Source organism: Amphiura filiformis, chromosome 4, assembly GCF_039555335.1.
Source record: "Amphiura filiformis chromosome 4, Afil_fr2py, whole genome shotgun sequence".
NCBI lineage: Eukaryota > Metazoa > Echinodermata > Ophiuroidea > Amphilepidida > Amphiuridae > Amphiura > Amphiura filiformis.
This window is the reverse complement of record NC_092631.1, coordinates 31,371,100-31,388,662: the sequence shown is the minus strand read 5'-3', so window position 1 is coordinate 31,388,662 and position 17,563 is coordinate 31,371,100. Positions and strand designations below refer to the sequence as shown.

At 34.8% G+C, this 17,563-nt stretch overlaps 1 protein-coding gene across 1 annotated transcript; it reads left to right on the top strand.

Moving 5' to 3' along the window:
* The first annotated feature begins 898 nt into the window (after nt 1-898).
* LOC140150110 (O-acyltransferase like protein-like) lies at nt 899-17,095 on the top strand. The gene is made up of 9 exons (XM_072172114.1): nt 899-1,325; nt 6,115-6,278; nt 6,575-6,653; nt 7,576-7,660; nt 8,589-9,001; nt 11,708-11,801; nt 12,918-13,191; nt 13,857-13,936; nt 16,909-17,095. The coding sequence occupies exons 1-9, from the start codon at nt 899-901 to the stop codon at nt 17,093-17,095; spliced, it is 1,803 nt and encodes a 600-aa protein (XP_072028215.1).
* The last annotated feature ends 468 nt before the right edge of the window (nt 17,096-17,563 follow it).

The following is a 17,563-nucleotide window of genomic DNA, read 5'->3' as shown; positions in this document are numbered from 1 at the left end:
TCAAAAATTTCAGGGCCCCCCATTTTTGACATGAAAATTATGGGTCAACCCCATAGAAAAGCATATAAACTCAATTTTCCCTGGAAAAGTTTTGGTCAATTTTTAGGAGGGTCAAAACATTAAAGGGCCCCCCATTTTGCATCAGGCCTCCTAACAATTGTTTGTGAACGGTCCCTTACATATGTCTCAAGGAACTTGCTATTTTGGGTGTGTAATTTGCTTTTTGGGTGTATATATTTGCATTAAGTTAGGCTATGTGTTAAATTTGTATTCCAGATTCAGAGAAAACATGTAATTACAACCATATAAAGTGTCTCGGGGAAAACATGTGACTACGACCCTATAAAGGCTGTTGTAACCAATAGTGCAAATACATTCCCATTTTCAAAATTCTACGTCATTTGTTTGGTAGATTTAAATCGCTCAATGATTACAAACTGCTCACTATTCCAGAAAAATACAACACTAATTTGTTTGGAGTTATTATCCTGTTTTGCCAAATGAAAGCTTTGGCTAATTCCTAATCCTTTAGTTAGTTCTAACTGGCAATGAATGTCAATCTTTATTATTTGGTCAATTTGGGGAAATAAGGACCAAATAAGGGCTATAAATTGGTCCTGATGTGTATAACAAATAAGGCTACACAAACTTTTTACATTTTTACATTTCATAAGATATTTGTATGATTCATTTCAAAATGCGTTAGGGGGAACTTATGTGGATTCTATATCTTGATAACCATTATTGATAAGATATCCATGAAAATAGAACTTACGTAAACTGTCTATAGATAAGGTAACCAAGCTAATGAGTAATTATATACACATGTATTTAACATAGGGCCTATTTTTCCAGTTCTCATTTTATCAGTTCTCATTCGCAACCAGTTTTGATCAAGATGGCGGCGGCGCTGGCTCTTAAAATTTTACTCGTGGTGATGTTAGCCACATTTGCGTTCGCCGAGCACCAAAATCATGGTCATCAAGTAGAAATACCACGAAAGCGTATACCAGGCTTTGCGAATGTGAAATATGTTAACCAAGCTGATATTTTGACTAGTTTTGATATTGATAAAATTGATAACAAGTTGCTCAAAGAGCTTGTGAATCAGGGAGGTATTCAAGCAGAAATAGACGGGAAACGGCAAAATGATATCCGTGATTGGTTGCTCGTCAAATCCAGGGAATACACAGAAGGCGAAGTCGTAAATGGACGGGTAGATGGAATGGCTGAAACACCTTTGGGGAATATTTCACTGCAATGTTATAATGATGTCACGAGATTTTTTCTTGATTTTGAAGCTGCTCAAGTGTACGCTCTGAAAAGTAAGTATTATTTTGTTTTTGCATCACAATTAACGAATTTCGTGTACAAAAGCACTGACTCTGGTGCATGATGTGCCTCATTCGACTAGCAATTATCTGCTTTCTTAATACTGCATTATGCTGCATATGCATTCAGTGGAAACAAAGATCTGACTGTTCTTACACCCTGCATGCCCTGGGCATCATGGCAGAACAATATGATTAACCCCTGTTGAATACAAAATAAATGTTCGGCAGTGACGTGGCCAGGGGGTGACTAGTCCACCCTGGAAATATCTTGGGGAACAATTTGGAGGGACAAGGGGAAAAAGGAGACAGGAAAAAGGAAAGAAAACAGAAAAGAAAAAGAAGGAAAATGGAAAGTCAAGCAACATTTCAACACACTGTCGCCTGTGGATTATTGTAAATGCATTTTTGTTTCTTTTCAGATATTCTAAAATCAGAACTTTATATTTTTACTTTAGCTTTAAACGTTACAACTGTATGCAACTCTTCATGGTGTAAAATGTCTGTATCTGCTTTCTTTTTTTCAAGTATTTAGGTTAATTTATATTAAGATGTGACAGCTTACTGTTACTTCATTGAAGTGACAATCTGCTGCCATGTCAAATGATGAATTAACCAAATAATCCTTGGCCTTTCCTGCGATTCCTTCACTCTCACTTTTGCTTGTATTATGATTTTGTATGTATTCTAGCTTTTTGCTATTTGATGAGTGAAATAATAAATGAATGAATGAATGAATGAATGAATGAATGAATGAATAAATGAATGAATGTATTGTGATATTGTGCATGTTTTATTGCAATATGTTAACAATGATTAAATGTAGAGCTTGAAGGTCTTTAACCCGATCGACAGCATCATCCTCCCAATTTGGTATTATTAAGATTATATTTTTCTAATCACCATCCTGAAATTTGACATATATAACTACACACTGGTAAAAAAAGTTATGTAAATTATAGGGGCAAGAAATCCAATTACTTCACTGACATTTCAGTGCTTCAAGACAAGTTGTTCATTATATATGTTACGAAATGAGGTACATTCTATCGGTACCTCTTTTCTTATCATAAATAACGCACCGCTTGTCTTGAGTCACTGAAATTCCAGTGTAGTAACTGGATTCCTTGCCCCAATAATATACATAACTTTTGTTACCAGTGTTTTATTATTTTTTGAGAAAAATGCAAAAATAGTCACAAATTATCAAAGGGTGTAGTACCACCTTAAACGTATATGAGTGTTTCAGATTTTTGAAATTAAACAAACAATAGCCCTAAAATCACGTAGCTACTTCATGATGTTTAAGCTTAAAATCAAATAGATACTATTGGTAGCACATGACTATTCAGGACAGCAAGATTGTGGACAAGGACAATAAAAACGACAGCTCATAAAAATCGAATATCATGACGGATCCATAATACAGGGATACGTTCCATCTCTAACTCGGTTTCCTTGTCATTTCCTTGGGATCTTGTGCCTCATCTAGTACATTGTTTGGTGTATCTTCTGTTAATAAATAAATAAATAAATAAATAATTACTTAATTAAATAATTCATTCATTCATTCATTCATGCATTCATTCATTCATTCATTCATTCATTCATTCATTCATTCATTCATTCATTCATTCATTCATTCATTCATTCATTCAATCATTCAATCATTCATTCATTCATTCATTCATTCATTCATTCATTCATTCATTCATTCATTCATTCATTCATTCCCATGTGTCACGAAGTCAACATTGAAATAAATAAATAAATAAATAATTACTTAATTAAATAATTCATTCATTCATTCATTCATGCATTCATTCATTCATTCATTCATTCATTCATTCATTCATTCATTCATTCATTCATTCATTCATTCATTCATTCATTCATCAATCATTCAATCATTCATTCAATCATTCATTCATTCATTCATTCATTCATTCATTCATTCATTCATTCATTCATTCCCATGTGTCACGAAGTCAACATTGAAATAAATAAATAAATAAATAAATAAATAATTACTTAATTAAATAATTCATTCATTCATTCATTCATGCATTCATTCATTCATTCATTCATTCATTCATTCATTCATTCATTCATTCATTCATTCATTCATTCATTCATTCATTCATTCAATCATTCAATCATTCATTCATTCATTCATTCATTCATTCATTCATTCATTCCCATGTGTCACGAAGTCAACATTGAAACACATTATATTGGAAACAATAAATTTTAAACACGATATAAAATTGAGTAAGATTTTTAAATATTAAAATCTTTGCCTAGAGAAGTCCTTTTCAGAGGGTTGAGATTTCGGAAGTGATTGACGTAAGGAGTCAAGACGGGGATGTCCAAATGTGACTGGACACCGCGAATCAGCCGTAAAGTCGGCCCCGGTCAATTTTGTATTATTTCGTGTTTAGAAAATATACAGGGTGACCCAGAAAAAATTACCGAGTGAATAAAATTGAACGTAAGTTGAGAAATAGACATCAGAATCAACAAATTTAAAATGCCGCGCATAGCCTATTGTATTGTGCAACACATACGAAAATTTTATTTCATTCGGTTGACTGGTTGCGAAGAAATTAACGATTACATAATGCGCGTAACAATGCAGTTCATTCCAAGTTTGATCAACAGGCGCTTTTTTCATAATCGCTCACCGCTTCCTAAAGTTTGTGTATCTCATTAAATTTAGTCCACATTATCTATTTTATAATACGATCGTGTTGTTTTATTCATGTTTTCACTGAAGATGAATCACAGTTTGTCCGGGAAAACTTTGATTTCTGCAATTGGACGCTTTCTAACTTTAATTCTTTAAGTTGTGCAAATATGTTATATTTTAACTTTCCGAAAACATTTGAGCCAGGTATGACAATAATCAATTGCTTACAGCTTTACTTGTGATTTTCGATACCATGCAACATTTATGTTGAAGTTTTAAAAGATTTAAAACTTTGCATTACAATTTCTTGGAAATATTCCAAGAATATAATTTTTTAAGCCAACTGTAATTCTTTTTGCAATAATTCTTTATGCAACATTTATATCAACATTAACGAAAAAAGAATTTTACAAGTACCGAGCATCATCTTACATGCAAACTTTAATTTTCAATATCGTGCAGGGTTTCAAATTTGAACAAAACCTAATTAATTGTTTTGCACGAAACAGATTGTTTAAAAAGAAGAAAAGGATTTCACAGAACAAAATATGAAGCCCATTGACAGTTAACCACTAGTGCGCATTGTGTTGAATGATCTTCTTGGAATGAAGTGATTTGACGCATGCGTTGTGTAATCGCTTATTTCTTCGCAATCAGTCATTCGATTCCAGTAACATTGACGTATGCAGAATAAGATGGGCTACACGGTAATGTTCTGATTTTTGGATTCTGATGTCTATTTCTCGACTTACGTCCAAACTCATTCGCCCGGTAATTTTTTCTGGGACACCCTGTATATCATAAGCTTTAAAATGGTATATCATTTGACTTCAAACGATATCCAGAAGCGGGGTTATGGTTTGTTGAACTCTGTTCCTTCAACAAAATTGTATCTTTTATCGGTTCTACATGTGTCTCTATTTCCACATTTCTGGTAATAAATATCAAACAGTCATAATTGGCGGTCATTTCAAATCATCCCCAAGTCAACGAGGTTCAGAAATGTCCTCTCGTTGTTAAATGTTGATTATACATACCTAGACAAAATACAATTCTTTGTTATCTACCACTTGAACAGGATTTAGCCAGAGCAAAGAAAGACAAGAACTATTCTATCCTCTTCAGCAATAGTATTATTGATTGATTTAAACAGTGTTTGATGAGATACTTGTCGCACTGAATTGTGATAGCTATGAATACGACCTTCACACACATTTTACACTGTAACTCGGAATACAATTTGCCGAGTTTACGGCTCAATCGTAGTGTTTGACACTGGGGGTTGACAGGAAGTGTCAATGAGTCAAAAAGGAGAACGATATAAAATTACAAATATAAAAAGAGCACAGAATAAAAAATAAATTTTGAATACAAAAGGTGAAAATAATATACTTAAGGGAACTGGAATGAGCGTTTTGAGCGTTTCGACATCATTTTTGTGGGACATGAGAGCACATCAGACCTATCGAATTGCATTCTGAATACGAAGAATGTCTTTCTGATATCAAATAATTTTCATTTTATGAAATTCACGATATAATACAAATTTTATGACAAATTATTAAAATTTGATATTTTTCACATTTTGGAGATATAACAGTCCTCGAAGTAAATTTTATAAATTTAATGATATAGTCTTAAAGTGTATGTAGCTGGGAGGAAAAGCCGACGATCAATTGAAAATTTTGACCTTTCATATTGAAGATTTTTTTTTCTTTCTTTCTTTCTTTCTTTCTTTCTTTCTTTCTTTCTTTCTTTCTTTCTTTCTTTCTTTCTTTCTTTCTTTCTTTCTTTCTTTCTTTCTTTCTTTCTTTCTTTCTTTCTTTCTTTCTTTCTTTCTTTCTTTCTTTCTTTCTTTCTTTCTTTCTTTCTTTCTTTCTTTCTTTCTTTCTTTCTTTCTGGCTGTCCTTTTCACCTGGATCAACCTGTGCAGAATGGAGTTACAAACCTGCGAGTGGCACCAATTAAAGTAATTAAATGTACTCTGCACTAAACGGTTGCATAGTTTGAATTCGTTTTATAAAATGTATGAAGACAATACAGCTTCATTTTGTGTTTTGCTGTTTTGTTTCACTCTTTTTTTTCGAACGATAGTGTGGGCTTCATGGGGTGACGTAACAGCTTGGTTTAAGGCGTTGTTTACTGGGAATGCTAAATCACCAGGAGCCTATGAACTTTGTACTGGACTTACCAAAGAAGACGATGCACTCCCATTTGATGTCCAATATTGTATGATGCAAGCACCTGCAGTGAATCTTGTATGTATTATTATAATAATCATTTTCAATGATGATGATGATGATGATGATGATGATGATGATGATGATGATGATGATGATGATGGTGATGATGATGATGATGACGAAGAAGGTGATGATGGTGATGATGATGACGATGACGAAGAAGGCGATGATGGTAATGATGATGATGAAGATGATGATGATGATTGATGACGATGACGATGATTATGATGACGATGATTATGATGATGATTATGACATTACATTGTTGTCTTCTGGTTTACATGAATCTTCATATTTCCCATCCTGTATAGATTCCCATATACGCAGCTGTAGGTAGCTGTTGGCCGGCAAGTTGTTCAGCTGAAGATTTGGCAACAGCTCATAAAACTTGTAAGTTAATCAATTGGATAGAAATGTGACCAGTGGTGACAGAAAATAACAAAAATAAAAACGAAAATTGACCACCTGCTCCTAATCTTTCATCAGTATGTTAATAATATCGGCATTATTCGTATGCTTTTGTGCACATGTTCAAGCCGATTGCACACCGGGCCCGGAGGGGGGGGCACTTCAATTTGAAATGGATATAGGTCCCGGATATAGGTGTAGGGCTCGCACAAAAAGGTATGTGGAAATGAGCTGTATCAACAGTAACAGGGTATGTGTTCATTGAAGGTTTGTCTTTGGAATGTCGCTTTCTTAAAATATCACCAAAATATCAAATGTGGGAAAAATGCCCCAAAATTTATAACAAACGCCTTCCAAAATAAAACCACATTTGCACTCGCTGGCCCGGCTATTACCCAGCATTGTGATTTGGAGGTAACGCGCGTGGCTTCACCTCTCAAATTACTTTTAAGTTTGCTCCTCCCTGAGCCCTTAAGGCGGTTGTTATAGTGATGGGCCTCGACAATACAGTCGTGTAAAAGGAGGGCCCTGAATACTTTTATCCTCTGAAAGTGTGTGTGTGTGTGTGTGTGTGTGGGGGGGGGGGGGGGTGTGTGTGTGTGGGGGTCTGGCTATAAAAATATCACCTTAATTTTTCTCGAAGAACATGAGTTTACACTACTATTATCAATGGGGTTTATGTTCATTTTTCATGGCCAAATGGAAGGGGCCGGAAATGATTTTAGGATCCGAAAGGGGGGCCCTGAAAAAAACATGTGAATTTTTCTTTTTGCGTCAGGTCCCCCTGTTACAAGTGTTTGTAAACGGTCCCTTAATACGCTAGGATTTAGAGTCTAGATGCCTATTGATTCTGTGTGTCCCAAAAAAGGTTTAACATTAACTTGTGATCTGTGTACGTTAACAGACCTTGGACCAATAAGAGGCGCCGACAATATTTACTACGACTGTTTTGAGGACATTCCATGGAGTGGCGGCGCCATTGCAACTTTGTAAGTCAATCTGATATCCATGTTTAATATCGGCTTGTACATGTAAAGAGCTTGTTTCAAAAGGCGCTAAATCCACTTTTGGAAAAAATTGAGTTATTGGTACCAATGTATAGTGTTACATCATAAGTTTCATGGAATCAAACTATTTTTTCCAAAAGGAGCTCAATCCCATTACAGGGTGGGCCAGAAATTTGCCTTTTTTTTCCAAAAGGCGCTAAATCCATTTCAGTTTATTTCCAAAAGGCGCTAAATCCTTCCGACCAATCACCGTGCTCAGTAGGGAATTAAAGACTAAAATTGCAACAAAATTGATCAAAACTATTGATCAAAATTTAAATCACAAAATTTTAGAATTTCAACTTGTACACACACTAGTACACCCCAGCAAGCACAGACGACACTTTACGTGCAAAATTGAATGATTTGACAGAATTTTCGTTGTAAATTTGTTGAAAACAATTTGCACAATTTTTTCACATTTTCAAGCTTTTAGTGAATAAATATCATTACATTGTTGAAATAAAGTGCAGTTTGCTTTAAAAAAATTGTTTGTGTGTATTTTGTTTAATATTGCAAATTATTTTGAATATCATTGAATATTTTGTTTCCAAAAGGCGCTAAATCCTCGGTTATTGGATATTTTGTTTCCAAAAGGCGCTAAATCCACTTCAAGCTGTTTAATAAAAGAATACTTACAATTAAACATTATAATCAGGATCTCAAAAATAGGTGTTTTTGTAGTTACTGACATGAGAACTAACATTTAAAACCAAAAAATAAATGAATACATACCAATAAGGCTTTTAATTTAAAAAACGATGATTTTCTCCTATTTCACTAATATGGATTTAGCGCCTTATGTTTTCGCATATCTTTGTAGCTTTGTTAAACAAAGTTTTATGTCATGATTTTTTTTATTGCCTTATAGATGTATTTTGTCCTTCTTTGCACTTATTGTTCTAACCGGAACTGTCTACCACGTGACCTCTCATGACTACGTGACTTCCGTTTTAGAAGAACTTAAACATGGAAAGTCAAACCCTAAAGCCCAAGAAAACGTTTATGAACAAATTGTGCACGATGATAACCGCAAAGGTGACAAAGGAGAATACGAGAGCTCATTTTCTTCCGGTGCAACGTCTGAGAAATGCGTTGGAACCGGGGAAAGTGATACTCGCAATTCGACTGATGACCAACCCCCTGGGTATGAGGAGCCTAGAACATATGACGATGAGAAGAATAATGCGTTATCGGCAGTGGATTCTAAGTCTAATGGAACTACCCAACTAGTGATTGAAGACGAAACCTACGGAAGCAGGAATGTAGATAGTCATAAACTAGGTGAGCATCTAAAAATGAACCCGTACATTTAAAACAAAAGTAATATCTTAATGACACTAAACGTAATATAACCTCCATTGATTATGCCAACTCTCGCAAAGTAGACCTGAAACGCTTGCAGCAATTTCAAAATAAGGCTGCACGGCTAGTCTATACCTTTGGGCGGGATCAATCCTCTGATGGCCTCTTGCCGTTTCCCCATTGGTTACCGGTAAAACAAAGAATTATTTCTAAAATCATTCTGTATGCATGAGGAAATGCCCAAATTTGTCACTTTTGAAATGCTCTATTGTGCACAGTATAATTTCGATTTGTACAGCACTTTTGATCTATAATAGTCTCAAAGCGCCGCTGTTTATGGTGGATATCAGAATCAGTTTACTTCTTCCGCCAATTGGCAGACTAAGGCAAGGCAAACGGTGTACTTTCATGTGTGACTTAGATTGTAAATGTCCAAACAGCACCATGACGGATTTGGACAGTCAAGAGTTATCACCCTTCTCTATTCGAAACTTACTGTGAAAAAGACCTTAAAACTTGAGGTCTTTTGGGAAAAAATGTCTATCTTCAATACGAAAGATCAACAATGGACGGCTTTTCCTCCCAGCTATATACCAGTATACACTTTAAGTACATATCATTAGATTGATGAAATTTACTTCGAGGACTGTTAATTATCAAAAATAAAAAAAAAATTATATCGCGAATTTAAAAAAAAATCCAAATTATTTGATATCAGAAGGACATTCCTCGTATTCAAAATGCAATTCGATATGTCTGATGTGCTCTTATGTTCCACAAAAAATACCGTACAAACGTTGCTATCCGATCCCAAAAGGGCTTTAAGGGGGTACTACACCCCTGTGGTAAATTTGTGACTATTTGTGCATTTTCTCAAAAAATAATAACACACTGGTAACAAAAGTTATGTATATTATTGGGGCAAGGGATCCAATTACTACACTGAAATTTCAGTAACTCAAGACAAGCGGTTCAGCATATATGATAGGAAATGAGGTACATCCTAGCGGTACCTTATTTCTTATCATAAATAACGAACCGCTTGTCTTGGGTCACTGAAATTCCAGTGTAGTAATTGATTCCTTGCCCCTATAATACACATAACTTTTGTTACCAGTGTGTTATTAGTTTTTGAGAAAAATGCAAAAATATACACAAATTTATTGAGGGGTGTAGTACCCACTTAAAGGCAAAGTAAAAGTATTTCAAGGACAATCAGAAATTTGTCAAAAAATAGATTACGATATGAATGAATGAATGAATCTTTTATTTCCATAATAAAAAACAACAAAATACAAAGAAATCAACGTCATAAAAATAAAACAGACAATTATGGAGGAGATGATCGAAAGGCCAATAAGGCCAGCATTGAACATCCCCTTACAAAACTAAATTAATACAACAACAAACAAACAGAGTATATTAAGCCTATCACACAAGAACAAAAACGGGGCTCCAAGAACTAGTTGTAAAATGAGATTAGCTGTGTTTTATATTTGTTTCGAAAATGTTTGATTGAGTTTGTTCGATACCGCTCCACGAAGTTATAACAACCTAATAGGTCAATTTGACCATACAACAGCTCATGTGTATGATAAAACTCGTTTTGTACTGTGCTTATTGCTATAATGGAAGACAGAATTAAAAACACTAGTTTGTGTATGATATCCTGTCAACCAGACCAAAAATGTCGTACTGCGTAGGTCAGCAACCAATCACAACGCGCCTTTGTCCTGACGTCAGACGCAAACTAGTCTTTAATTCGGTCTTCAATTATACCCCGTCCTCTTGGTGTTCGGTAGCCGTAGTATGCGAATTCAACAACCTTCCTTGCGCAAGAATAAGCATATGGCAATTAAAAATGAAAACGGAACTTTCGTCAAACTGAAATACTTCTTTTGGAAATGTTTGTCGTCCTTGATTTTATTCCCATTTATAATATATACATATCGGGGCTAGTCTGTATGAAATTATTTTATTTACATGTTTACACTGACATTGAATGTCGATTTTGATTATGAGAATCGTTTCATACAAAGTCCTTATTTCAAGTTGATGCATTATTCTTTCTGACAGCTATTACTGACCGACTGTTGATGTCATTCTCAATTTTTCACAACACCGAAAAGATATTCTCCACGGGATCGTCCTCTTCGATGTTAGGTGCTCTTAACGGTATCAGAGTGCTTAGCATGTGGTGGGTGATACTGGGTCATGCCACTTCATTTCCGTTTGGACTACGTTATGGTAAGAAACACAAATCAGTGGTCAAATGTGTTTTTTTTACTGAGCTCGTTTGTGAGAGGTGGGAGCCCTGCAATGAACCAGCAAAGGTTTGCTAATTTTTCACAGGTTTTATTGCCTACCATAATCATTGATAACAACGGATCAATGTGAATTATTCATAACTGGTCGACAGCTTGCCGGAATTTCTTGCTCGCAAACCAAAGGAATTTGTCACAGATTTCCTTTCGTTATAGAAAATAGAATAATTAATTAATCAAGATTAGTATAATCAAGTGTATTCTGAAATGAAGATGTTTTACAGGTATATAATTATAAGTATTTCATTACTTTTTTTACAAACTATATTGACGAATTTCAAATAATGTTTGTCTTAGAATGGTTGAATTTGATATTTGAAGAATTTGATGTTAATTTCTATTTTGCACATTTTTAAAACAGATAATCCTGCACATCTTTTTGCCCAGCTCGACAAGACGGCATTTTTTGCGGTACTTAATGGCACATTCTCTGTCGATACGTTCTTCTTATTGAGGTACGTTCTCGTACATGATGTACGAGGGTCAGTTAGTATGTAATGAAAGTTGACGAGTTGACTTTTGATAATCTACTGCTCAGCAAACAAAAATGTTTTACAGAAAACGTTTAAATGTCGGATTATATAAAGGGTATAAAAACGTTTTAATAACATTCCAAAAACATTCTTGAAAACTTGATACAAAACATTCTAAACAGAATGTTATTTTGGGAGTTGAAAAAATATTTTGCGAAAAATGTTTGCCCAAAATATTTTCAATAACGTTTTAGAAACGTTTTTATGACCTTTATATAACCCGACATTTAAATGTTATTAAAAGGTTTTGAAAAGAACATTTTAAGGACATTTCTGTGTTTGCTGGGTTCAAATATTTGAACATAATGTTATTTAAGTATTGACACAATATTTGGCAAATATGTTTGCAAAAATAGTTTACAATAACATTTTTTGAAAACATTTAAAAATATTATTGTAATGTGTTTTCATACAAAACGTTTTAAAACGTTATCATGCCCTTTATATAACCCGACATTTTAATGTTATTAAAACGCTTTTACCTAAACCAAAAGCCAAAATATAACTTATTTAAAACGTTTTTAAAACGTTCTTGTGTTTGCTGGGACGCATAAAATCAATGGTCTACAGTCAGTGGCTGAAAATGAGGCGTTTGATTAAGGGAAATAAGGGACTGAAATGAGGTATCCATATACTATTTTGGAGCACTTTCTCAGTTGTCCAAATTTCGATGACCATAGCTCTGGTAAAGCATCAATGAGTCCAAGGCCTTATGTCACAAAAACGCCTCCCGTAGGACTCGCATGTTAATGTTGGCTATTGAACTGAAATACACAATATTAATGTCATTTGTAATAACTACTTTTTAATTTTCGACTTTTTTATGCACAATAATGTTGCTTCCCTTTAAGTCCTAAAGTCTTTGATATTCAAAGATGTTCCATTTCCACCCAATTTTAATGGCAAGTCTCATATTTGTTTACTCTAGACTTCACCATGAAAAATACACGTGCCTTCACTGCACTGATGTTGTAAATGCATTATGCAGTTGAGTGTATTAAATAAAATATTGACAAAATCAGTTTTGTGACATTTCAGTGGTTTTCTGGTGACATATCTGACGCTTAAAGAACTAAGGAAGACGTCTGGACGTATCAACTGGTTTCTATTTTATTTCCATCGTTTCTGGCGCATAACGCCCTTGTACATGGTAACACTGGCAATATTTGCTACGTTGACTCCGTATCTTGGTAAAGGAGGAGGAAAAGACGACAGTTTAAAACTATCGAGTGAGGCATGTCAGAAATACTGGTGGACGAATCTTCTTTATATCAGCAATCTCTATCCATTCCCAGGAAATCTGAATGAGCAGGTAAGTTGTATAGGTCTCGTCTGAGAGTAATGAATATTATAAGAGACAGTGTAAGAGCTTGCCTTTGTGTAAGAGCTGGACAGTGTAAGAACATGATAATACAATAAAACATGTGGTAGATATGAATAATTGTGAAATCGATCTAGAGACATAGAGATATTCCTGGAGAGGGCTTTAAAAATTAGCTTTAAGCGCATTGATATGTAAATAGCGTATTTTAATTAAATTTTGCGCCCTGACATATAGAGGGAGGTAGTCATATTATGCAGACGGAGAATGGTTCGATGCGCCGGGCATGTCAAATTGCTGAGCGTATGCGTATTATTAATCACCTTTATGTTAATTAACAAAGATGAATTATCGAGATACAAATGACAATTAACTAACCAGCCTTGAATCTTAAAAAATTGCCCATGTAATTTTCCAGGATCTCCAAATCAAAATCAAGCGCCATAATGCCTAATAAAACAACCAATAAATAAATGATAAATAAATAACAATAATAATAACAATAAATATAGTAAAAAATGTAGTAAAAGCCGATACCACATATCAATTTTCATTGGCCTTACACATGCCAGTTCTGTTCTAGCCCCAGACAAACAAGTGGTATGTCTATGGTTCTAGCGACGTAAAATAAATCCATTTTCTATTTTCTTTTGCAGTGCATGGGATGGGGTTGGTACCTTTCCAACGACATGCAGTTTTTTATCATTAGTCCGTTTATTATCTATTGCTTGTACAAGTGAGTAAGAGCTACTCTATCATGATATTAATATGCCAATTCCAATACAAAGACAGGCGCGTATACAGAACTTCAGCAAGGGGGAGGGGATTTCTTGTTGAGCTAAGAAAGGAAATATGTAAATATAACATTTTGAAGCTTAAAATGGTCAAATTTGGTTTTAATTGGAATAGATTCGTGCGAAGCGGGCCTAAATTAAATTATTTCCTAAACGTGCGAATGATTCTAAATTATTTAGCAATAAAGAGCATTTTGGATGGCGCGCATCATTATAACGGTTTGCCCTGGTTTGGGGTGGAGGTGGACATTATGGTTTTGTTATTTATCCCCTCATACATCCTCTAAATGTCCGTCAAAATCGGCCGATTAATATCTTTTATTTTATTTTACAACGACAAAGAACTTTGCACATGTGACAGAAAATGTGACAAAAAGGCATTTTGAATTTTGCGTTTTCGAGGGCATTTGGGTATTTTTATATTTAAAAAAGCCGTTGATTACCACGGGGCGATCGATGACGTACCTTTTAGTGTACCGTTGCCATTGAAAATAAAGGTAAAGATTGCACCAGATGTAGTCAAAAATTCACATCGCCGGTACCAGGATTATTATAATAGGAAACGGCATTTGTTTTATTAATATATACTTCAAACATACGTGTAAGTTTTTTTATGTTCATTTTTACCGGCAGTGCCGACTAGACACAATTTCCCAAGTTGGCCAGCTAAGTAAATGGCCTCCACTGGCGCTGGTTTTGTCCAAAGGACTCATCATCTACAAGTAGATGTTCTTCTAGATTTACGTTTTACGGTATTTCATTTGGCCATTGCATTGTTTATAAGGGATGATGTCCCACATGTACTTTACTGGAATGTTTTTTTTTTTCTTACAAGGGTTTTCTCCTCCATATTTAGATCCAGGAAATGGGGAGTAAGTTTAGTTGCCTTGCTGTGTGGCGTATCATTTGGTTCTACGGCTTACGTTTGCTGGTATTGGGGACTTCCAGCATATGGATCCGACGCTCCGTAAGTCGCTGATTAGAGAGTTTATGAACCACATTTTTCATACTTCGTTTCATTCAATTTGTTTCTAATTTTATATCGTATTGTGTTTTACCCATTGGTAAGTACAGGGTGAGTCAAATAATTGACTTTTGCGTTTTTTCAGTTCCTTTTTCACCCGACTCCAACTCCAATTTTTCTATACCCTGTAACATGTCCAACTTACAGGATATTTTGTAAAAATGTTCATGCATTTCCTTTCGATATTTGAATTACCCGCTCACAAATATATGGTTTTTTAAATAGAGAATGAGCATTTTTAATGTAAAGGAAAATGTGAAAATAACTACAAGGTAATATTTCTTCTACTTTAAAGGCCCATTTGCTCATCAAAATTAATAATTTGGTACCTTTGTCATTGATGTGCTCACATAGCCTGCTAGTAATTCAGCCGAAATCCGTGTATTTAAAACAAAATATGGCATTTACATGAATCTGTAATTTATATAGGCCTATTGTATGTTTTTGAATGGGGCTTCAACTTCGTCAATACTGCTATTTGCTTCGTTTATTTGTCAAATATTTCATTTCAAAAATACCAAATGACAATTTGAATGACTTATCACTTTTAAGCAATTTATAAACAATTTTACTTTTATTACATTTGCGCTGGGATCACTGAATGGGACTTTAAAGAAGACCAAGGGCAATACAACTTTGGGTACTCCATTCTACTTCAGTACCAATGAGGTTAAGAAAATGACAGTTGTTCCAAATATACCTTACATAGAGTGTGCTGACTTTTGTAATGTCTCGTGGACAAACATTAAAATAATGACGTTTTTTTTTCACACAAGGTCACTAATGAATATATCATGCACATAACGTTTTACTTACTTACTTACTTACTTACTTACTTACTTACTTATCTACCTACCTACCTACCTACCTACCTACCTACCTACCTACCTACTTACTTACTTACTTACATGATGCAGTCATGTCTACAGTAGAATTCATCTCGACCTTTGCAGGACTTAAACCCCATTAAAAGCTATTAAACCAAGATAACACTCATTGAAGCAGCTCAACTGATTAAATCAGATCTTCTCTGGTTGTGCACAAGTGTCTGTTTTCAATGTGCGACATCGCAATAAAGCTGGTATTATAGCTTCAGTTGGGTAACCGATTATAAAGGAAACGAAAGGAAACAATGGTATGTGTACCTTTGTTCACGAAATGAGACAAAGACCTGCTTTTTGTTAACCAGCATTCTTCAAAATGAGCAACATAATGATTGTTGACTTAACACGGTTTGGAAATAATTTCTTCATATTTTTGGTGTTATCTGTCGTTTACATATCCTTCCTAAAACACAAAAGTGCGACCCTCTCCAAACATCTAAATTAGCTAAAAATTTAGGACATGTTACAAAACTATATTTTCTAGAACCTATTTTGAATAGTTTAAATGTAGCTTGTACCGTTTTTTTGTGGCATCCTTCAGAACGGAGCGGTCCGTTACCAATATAGCTCAGTATTTTCGGTCAAATCTCCATTCAATTAACACGGGGAGTTGGCTAGCTATGAGCTAGCTATGCTTTGCCCTCACTCATATTTTACAAAAGTGCGACCATTTCTGAACATCTAACCTAGCTGTAATTTTAGGTCATGTTAGAGAAACATATTTGCTAGAAGTTTTGGAGAATAAATAAAATATTGGCTGGTTATTTTTCACACAGTAATGTTAACTAGGCAAGTGTCCATTCTTCCAACATACATCATTTGTAGAGGTCACGCGTCAATGGTGAGAGCACTGTGTATTGTGTATAGGAAAACGGACAGTAACTGCAGTATGACTTACTTACTTACTTACTTACTTACTTACTTACTTACTTACTTACTTACTTACTTACTTACTTACTTACTTACTTACTTACTTACCTACTTACTTACTTTACTTACTTACTAGGTATTACAACAATCGTACAACTACTACTCCCGGAATTGACCAAACCGATGACTTCATTTACGGCAAACCGTATGTCCGTATTCAAGTGTATCTTGTTGGTATGATGCTGGGATATATTATATACAAGATGAATGGCAAACCGTATGAGCTGAACAAGGTAACGATTATGTTAGGATTTAGTGATTGAATATTAATCCAAACTTTGAAGTTTGTAAATAACCTTTTAGCATCTAAAGTGCCGACATCTGGTGGTGAAAAGTTCTGCTGCATCACCTCTGCATGATAGAATGACAATTAACTATAAATGTCAACAAAAAGTAATTTTTCTCACCCGGTATATCTAGCAAGCAGAACCCACGTGGCAAAATGGCAGGTCCAGAACTCCATCGCGCATGCGTATGACTCTTGAAAAGGGTCTCGAGTGATGAAAATAGTTCATTCATAAAATTAGTCTCGAGCCAGACTGTATGCGGCTATCACGTGTTTGTTAGGATGAACGAGCGTTTGATTGACATAAACTGGCTGTGTAGGAGACTATCATAAAATACATTGTGACGTCCACGTTGGAACCATTGGAGTTCGGAAGAAATATTCATTAACGGGATTGAAGCAATGTGGCCATTTCTATGTTTGTACGACGGCATTTTTCGACACG